At 35.2% G+C, this 8,297-nt stretch overlaps 2 protein-coding genes across 6 annotated transcripts in view; one reads left to right on the top strand and one right to left on the bottom strand.

The window, feature by feature from the left end:
* LOC110453457 overlaps positions 1-632 on the top strand; it is a 61,841-nt gene extending 61,209 nt beyond the window's left edge. For all 3 annotated transcript variants that reach the window (XM_021502410.1, XM_021502409.1, XM_021502411.1), the window contains one exon: positions 559-632. In XM_021502410.1, coding sequence (XP_021358085.1) covers positions 559-567 — 9 coding nt within the window. In that variant the 3' untranslated portion in view covers positions 568-632. The remainder of the gene's footprint in view (positions 1-558) is intronic.
* LOC110453455 overlaps positions 1-7,702 on the bottom strand; it is a 14,547-nt gene extending 6,845 nt beyond the window's left edge. Inside the window, exons 1-6 of one of the 3 annotated variants that reach the window (XM_021502405.1) lie at positions 7,594-7,702; positions 4,450-4,605; positions 3,948-4,142; positions 2,046-2,442; positions 1,756-1,961; positions 512-667 (exon numbers count right to left, since the gene is read on the bottom strand). In XM_021502405.1, the coding sequence (XP_021358080.1) occupies positions 512-667; positions 1,756-1,961; positions 2,046-2,442; positions 3,948-4,142; positions 4,450-4,605; positions 7,594-7,636 (1,153 nt within the window). In that variant the 5' untranslated portion in view covers positions 7,637-7,702. Of the gene's footprint in view, positions 1-511; positions 668-1,755; positions 2,443-3,947; positions 4,143-4,449; positions 4,606-7,593 lie in introns of all 3 variants that reach the window. The other 2 variants (XM_021502404.1, XM_021502406.1) reach the window with 2 other exon arrangements.
* Between the last annotated feature and the right edge of the window lie 595 nt (positions 7,703-8,297).

Here is an 8,297-nt window from a genome sequence, read left to right as displayed (position 1 = left end):
CCAAAACTATATATACAATTGTTGGGCATAAAGAGACGAATGCAGTCATGATATTAGAATTGATCCCAGGGTCTGCCCCACCCTTGCAGACTTGGCCCCTGGGTCATAACTTTGAAACGGTTGAGATCGCCACCCCAAAACTGTATATACAAATGCTTGGCAAAAAGAGACAAATGCAGTCACGATATTAGAATCGATCCTGGGGTCTGGCCACAACTCTAGGGACCTAGTTTCTGAGTCAAAGCTTGGAAACAGTTGAGATCCCCACCCCATAACCATACATAAAATCGCTGGGCATGAAAAATCTAATATAGCTATGCTACAAGGATTGGCCTTGTGGTCTGGCATATTCCCTTGATCTCATTTGTTTGCCATGATTGCTTAGGTATCCAGGTGAAATAAAATATTTATAATATACTTTTAAGTTATTACTGAAGTTATATTTGGTACTTCAGTATAACTTCAGTAAAGTTAAGTAGTTTTTTTATGAATGTGGGCTCTAATCTTTTACCTTTGCAGAATTTGACTGTTGATTTGTCGTATGCTTGGTCATTACAGCAAACATGAGTCCTGGCGTCCATGGTAACAGTTCCACAGCATTGATCCGTGCCATGGGAGATTTCCACAAGGGTTTCATTACAGCAGCGTTGGGTTCTGGGATTGAATCCTAAAAGTCAGAATATTTGAACATCAGAAAATTATCAGTCTAAGTCTGAAGAAATTGAAGAATATCCATTCTCCCAGCCTTCACAGATGTGTCTCCTGTTTCAGCTGGAAAAAATTAGCTTGTCAGCCCCCAGGAGGAGATAGCTTTGTGCCGATTAGCATGTGTTCAATATATTAAAATTGTGACTTCATTAAAATGTGTCACCGGTAATTGTGACGTTCATCAAAAGTGAATGACGATATTCATACCCCAAATGTGTTATTGTTTACAAACAGACTACTGTCGGTGGAGTTGTGACTAAAATAATCGGATGGGAAAAAAATAATCATCTCCTTCCTTGAGGGTGTAACAGAGAAAGCTCCAACCCTCAGGGTGATTTTTTTTGTTGTCTAACCTTCGACAGAGCAACCAAAAAACATCACCCCTCGGGCAGGGGATATTTCTGTCACACTCTTAAGGTAGGGGGAGATTCTATTAATCAATTGTTCACAATCATGTTTGTCATGTCAAGTGACCAAATGACCTCCTGACCTCTATAACCATTATTTTCTGATTCCCTGTAAGGAAAACAGCTGAAAAGAGAAGTTGAATGAAGTTGGAAAATGCGACTGTAAACCAAGAAAGGAACTGTGAAAGATGGGCGTGTAAGAAGTAGATGGCTAGCCTCTTTGTAAGCAGACATTAAGTCATCCGGCACATGAGACCATAGTGGGAAAATTTGACTTTACTGTCATATTCAAAATTGCAAATCAGGGTTTATCTTATCTTAAAAAGAAGGTGAAGAAAAGGTTTTACTTTAAGACATATATATCAGAGATGAGTACAATTTACTCGGGTTCTGTAGGCTGTTCACCATTAATGCCAATACAGAGTCAGACTGTTGACACTCTCATCTATTTTCCAAACTGATTTACTCCAGGTTCTGATTTGTAGATTGTTCACCATGATGCTAATACTGAATCGGATTGTTCCAACTCTCATTCTTTTTCAGAACTGTGATTTTGTGTAATTCAAAAAGTTACATAAGTTCTTTTTGTCCGAACTGACCAGAGGTTTACCATAAGTACTTGATACTATAATACACCTACCATCAGGATGGGATCCACAACACGATACTATAATACACCTACCATCAGTATGGGATCCACAACACGATACTATAATACACCTACCATCAGGATGGGATCCGCAACACGATACTATAATACACCTACCATCAGGATAGGATCCACAACACGATACTATAATACACCTACCATCAGGATGCGATCCACAACACGATACTATAATACACCTCCCATCAGGATGGGATCCACAACACGATACTATAATGCACCTACCATCAGGATGTGATCCACAACACGATACTATAATACACCTACCATCAGGATGGGATCCACAACACTGCATATTCCGGGCAATCGGAAAGATGTTATTGCAGCAGTGGTGAGTGTTAATGTTAAAGGTCTCATCCCCACAACAGGAGAAGGAGGAAATATGCAGTACATTTCGATGTGGCTTTCCATTACAGCACAGGTCTTCGCGAGTATCAATCTCCACATTTCCGCAGGGACGGATAAATTTTAACATGGATGTTAACCTGCCTGTTTCTTCACTCATTTGACATTCATGGGTGGCCTTACTGATGTAATCCCTTTGACAGCATTCCTTGGTTTGATCTCTAGGATATAGCCTAACCTCAAAGTTGTCATCTGTACAACAGACTTTAGTCGCAGGGTCATATTTCTCATTCCCACAGCAAGTGTCATTTCTCCCTGAAAATAACAAAACATTATGAAAAAATGTGTTCAGTAAAATTGGCTATTTATAATATTCATTTTATAGTTGAAGGATGAGAGAAATTATTGTCAGAGTGTCATAACTGTCATAACTGTCATAAATGATTGACATGTTTAGTGCATACTTGGTATGTTAAGTATATTGTGTAAAAAAAATATGCTTAAAGTGTGACTAATGTGTAAAGTGTATGACTGGCGTGTTAAGTATATAACTGGTGTGTAAAGTGTATAACTGATGTGTAAAGTGTATACCTGACGTGTAAAGTGTATAACTGACGTGTAAAGTGTATAACTGACATGTTAAGTGTATAACTGATGTGTAAAGTGTATAACTGGTGTGTTAAGTGTATAACTGATGTGTAAAGTGTATAACTGACGTGTAAAGTGTATAACTGACATTTTAAGTGTATAACTGATGTGTGAAATGTAAACTGACATGTTAAGTGTATAACTGATGTTAAATATGTATAACTGATGTGTGAAGTGTATAACTGATGTGTGAAGTGTATAACTGACATTTTAAGTGTGTAACTGATGTGTGAAATGTATAACTGACATGTTAAGTGTATAACTGATGTTAAATATGTATAACTGATGTGTGAAGTGTATAACTGATGTGTGAAGTGTATAACTGACATTTTAAGTGTATAACTGATGTGTAAAGTGTATAACTGGTGTGAGTGTATAACTGGTGTGTAAAGTGTATAACTGACGTGTAAAGTGTATAACTGACGTGTAAAGTGTATAACTGACGTTTACAGTGTACAACTGGTGTTTAAAGTGTTTAACTGACGTGATAAATGTATTACTGACGTATAAAGTGTATAACTGGTGTGTAAAGTGTATAACTGGTGTGTAAAGTGTATAACTGACATGTTAAGTGTATAACTGGTGTGTAAAGTGTATAACTGATGTGTAATGTGTATAACTGACGTGTAAAGTGTATAACTGATGTGTTAAGTGTGCAACTGATGTGTAAAGTGTATAACTGGTGTGTAAAATGTATAACTGACGTGTTAAGTGTTCAACTGGTGTTTAAAGTGTTTAACTGACGTGTAAAGTGTATAACTGACGTGTAAAGTGTACAACTGATGTGTGAAGTATAGAACTGATTTGTTTTGTTATACATTTTTTAGTGTAAAAGTATTTAAAAGTGTTGAAAAATAAATGTAAATTGTGCATAAGTTAGGACATGTAAAGCATTAAAACGATTTATTGTGATAACATTTTGTTACATTAATTGTTTCTCTTAAATATACCAATACCACCCGAACAAACTAGTTATAATAAAGGTTCCATTCTACATGTGTATATACTCCGCTCAACTCATCATCTCGTTTGACGGAGAAGTTTAAATTAACACTACAATGCCACCCTATAATTTTGATTCCCTGTTTACGATTTTTGTATTAATGACGACATGACCAGCCTTTCATGAAATTTCTGAGTAAAAACAAAGGAGACAATTCATTTTGACCTACCAACTAGAGAGGTATATAGATGAGTAGTCTCTATCTCCTGTCTGCTGATATGAGGAAAGCAGCAGAGGTTGCCGCTTTCTTGTACATAAGGTGTTGTCCCACAACACACTCGTTCCTGTCCCAGATTGTCATTTTTCGGGAACTTGTTCCCTTCACAACAAATCTCCTGATCAAGGTTAAAAACCTCCTGTGTTCCTGTATAAGGTGAATACATCGAGTGAAATTTGAAAAGGATACTCATCAAATAGCATTGTTATCATGGTTGATACCAGTTAAAATTTATGTTGTTTAAAAAACTTATCATTTGTTTTAAATTTTGGACATATTTCAAACATATGACGGTACGGAGTAAATATCTAATGATAATGTTTCCTTTATTTAGAGGATATCTTCAAATTTTGGTAAGTTATCAAATATTTTTCTACAGTCATGAAGAAATAAATTGCGGTAAAGTAGTGTTATTTCACCTTTCTAGTTGAGTTAGGTGTTTTGTTTGCCTTACCATTAGGGAGACTGTCACAGCAACAACGTTGCCTTGTATCGTCCTGAACCTTTGGTATTATTTGACCATTACAACAGATAGAATGCCTGCCAAGCACGACCCTTGTTCCATTGGTCAGCTGACATGTCAGGTCGTTCCGACAGGCTGCTGATGCAACTAAAACAGAGATGATAAGACCAGTAACAATGGTATCAGTTTTTCCTCTGACATCCGTAATAATCTATAGAAGTAGCGCCTACAGACCAAGAGCATTGCTCCTGTGATGCTATAGAAGTAGCGCCTACAGACTAAGAGCAATGCTCCTGTGATGCTCGACACTGAAAGCTTCATGTACCTTGACATTCCTGTACAGTTGTACAAATGTTCCTGGAGGTGAAAAAAATCCTAAACATGAAACTCATTGCTGAATTAAGGGAAATAATGCTTTCATATTGGGGGGGGGGGGATCAGCGAAATTAGCAAGGTGATGATATATTAGGACGCTTTAGGTGATTCATTAAAGTAGGATAGGATGCCAACACCTGATAAGAAATAAAATTATATCCGTTAATTATAAGCTACATTTACAGGATGCGTTTTACAAAACACCGATAGAAAACAAAATGTATGTAAGAAATAGACCTACACCTACAGAAAGAGTTTTACAAAATATTGTTTGGAAACAAAATGTCATTTGTAAGGACTACATCTACAGAAACAGATTTACAAAAACATCTATTCTTTTGTTATGCCTTACTGATTACATTAACTAGCTGTGCGAACACATAAAACAGACGGAGATATAATGTTGTTTCCAGTAACATTTCTCGTATATCATTCCAATGTTGTGACGATCGAGTTTCACAAAACTTTAACTGAAACAATTGTATACTGCCTAGCAACATAACTGTTAATTCATACCACAACAAGGGGGAGGATAGCAATCGTATGTGACCAGAACAAATGGCACCAAACGAAGAACAGGCATGAACCAGAAAATGAAGTGTATAATCGCCTTAAATGTAAACAGTAAGTTAAGATTCAATCATTTAAAAGTAAGGCCCATAATGGCTCGCAGGTTTTTACTGCTGGTATATTTGTTTATAATATAGATAAAGTATAATTTATGCATGTCAGACAACGGCAGTAATACAAAGCGGAAGGTGATTAGCATAATGTAGGGCCGGGGATAGGGGAATGATGAGGAACTTATTTCATCGCGTGTCTTATAGCAAAGGTCAGATTAAAGATAGGTTTGTCAAATATTAAGTGTAACATACAGTAAAACATCGATACCAACAACGTATTGTAATATGTTTTCTTAATAATTCCAGTAGATATTTTCCTTCGAATATTGCTTAACCATTTCCTAAACAAGAAACTATCTGGATAAATGTAGCAGCATTAAAATATAAATTATTGGAAACATTCAAGAAAAGGTCATGCTCTGATTCATTAATTGTTCAAATATGAGGCTAAGGCTATAAGTCAGTGTGTCCCATTGAATATAAACTGAACTGTCTATCATAACAAACTGTTTATGTTTTGTTTGTTCGGCTTTCTTCATGTTTTTACGTCCTCGAAACAGATAAAGTCATAGCAAGACGAGCGTAGAGATACACTACAAGAACAAAATAGCAAATTGAAAACTGAGAAGGTCGTCTGGTGTTTTGCATATGTGATAAATTTATCCATAGGACGGCAATGCTGTGATATAGATTTGATATAAATTTGTACTAACTTTTTTTAAATTTTGGCTGCATACAGTCATTTCTTATCTGAATTTAATCTAGACCATTAACCCATCCCCAATACCTTTTTACAGGAATGACGCAAACATAACGTAGGTTTTATATTTGTAGTGTATTTCATATGTTATGTAAAACAAACTTGATGAAACATATTATATAAAATGTCACAATTTCATTTTTGTCATACTGAACTCGGTGTAAGACGCGGGATTGTTTCTGACAATACGCAATCATGATTACGGAATCCCTATCTCAGTCATATGATAATGATGAATGGTAAGATTTGAGTTATCGGCCGCACCTTATTTTGTACAGATACATGCTTAAGTGACCAAAACAGTTTTACAAGGTTTAGTGACGCAGTAGAACTTCTGTCTGTCAACATTGTTGTTTACATGCTCGGTAAAAGGAGTGGCTTATTTATACACACACATTATTTAGCTTTATAATAGGAAGCGATCAGACCAAACCTTCAGTCAAACATCCGGCTGTGTTACATGTTTAACTAACCTTTCAGGACCCAGGGTCATAGCAGTGTTATCTAAATATTTCAATATAGTTATTCCCTCTGAAAAAACATAATTCCCAGACACAAAATGTTGTTCGTAAACAAACAAAAAACGTTGTTTTTAATCCCTGTTTTATCAAACACGTCCAAAGTCTTTTACGACACCGATAACATACTTCCATTTTATAATTGGTATGCAAATAAGCTACATTACATCCAAATAAAAATTAAAATTAAAAAAATGACGAAATTGCTCGATCATTTTACAGCTCCATTCATCACTTCGTAATTATCCTAAGATATTCAGGTGATTGGTACACTTTTGAACACGTATTATTCACGGCATCAAACCTCGACAGAATGATGTCTACACAGTCGCAACGAGCATCCGAGCTAGAGCTGTGAAAAACATGGAATGCTTTCCTAAAAGAATTATCGTAATGAAGATGAAATGTTTACTGTCCAACTATGGAAAGGAGGAAGATGAAATACTACACAGTCGGAACTATAGTAATGTCCAAGATTAAATACAATATTCATAGAACTCATATTTCAAACTTCATCAAAAGGCTTTGAATGTAGATATTTTCATACACGTGTGTCGGAATAGCATCTACCACATCCATTTGGTTACAAGAGAAAATTTAACACAAACTGTAAAAAAGAGTATGTAATCAGTACAAATGTATTAGTTATCATTTTATACTGGAAAAAACTACTTAATCTCTCATCAAATTTGTCAGTCATTGAATCGAAAAAAATGTTATTACATTTAAGTCTGTCAAACATTCTTTACAGGTCGGTACTAAAAATATGAGGATAAATTCTTATTTTCAAAAATTGTTTACTTAACGTGTCTTACTGTAATAAACACAAAAACACCGTAAAATATAATCGTATAAATACCTGAGAAAAGGAAGAAGCTTTGGAGAACCACTTCGAGAAGCATTTTGATTAAATAAACCCTACACTACTTTGCTTGAAAATATATATCATATTGTCACAGGGGATTCCCTGCTTCTAAAAATAGATCTGTAACGTCATCGGTTTCTCCGGTGTTGCTTTTTTACGGTTCAACAAAGAGCACACATATATACAAAAGATTGTGGATAGATACACAGAGTATACATTACACGATAAATATTGGGTTTCCCTTAAATGTTTGAAAATAGAAATATAATGCATGTAACGAAAATTGTGGGTATGCTTATATTTAATTCTTTATAATTAGGCATTGTTGTACAAACGAAGACGGCATTGAATTCACAAACATAATATATAAATATTTATAGTTATAGATATTTATATATTCATATATATAAATTAACGTATCATAGGACCGTGTAGACTCTGTCCTACCACCTAGGTAGACAGTGAACTTCTTCTCCACTAAACTGGCTTTATATATATATGCTGCAACCATATTCCGATTTCGACTAATTATATAAAAATGACACATTTTACCTAAATAACAATTCTTTTGAGAAAGTGGAATTTTTTTCAAAAACCCACGAAATACACATTTCTTGTAAACACTGTTGACCTGGTTTACACGTGTAAAATGTACAGGTCACTAAAAATATCCTAGTGACACACACACATACAATATA

The sequence above is a fragment of the Mizuhopecten yessoensis genome, unplaced genomic scaffold, assembly GCF_002113885.1.
Source record: "Mizuhopecten yessoensis strain PY_sf001 unplaced genomic scaffold, ASM211388v2 scaffold7317, whole genome shotgun sequence".
Lineage (NCBI taxonomy): Eukaryota > Metazoa > Mollusca > Bivalvia > Pectinida > Pectinidae > Mizuhopecten > Mizuhopecten yessoensis.
Note: the sequence above shows the minus strand (reverse complement) of the source record. Positions and strands in the feature narration are given on the sequence as shown.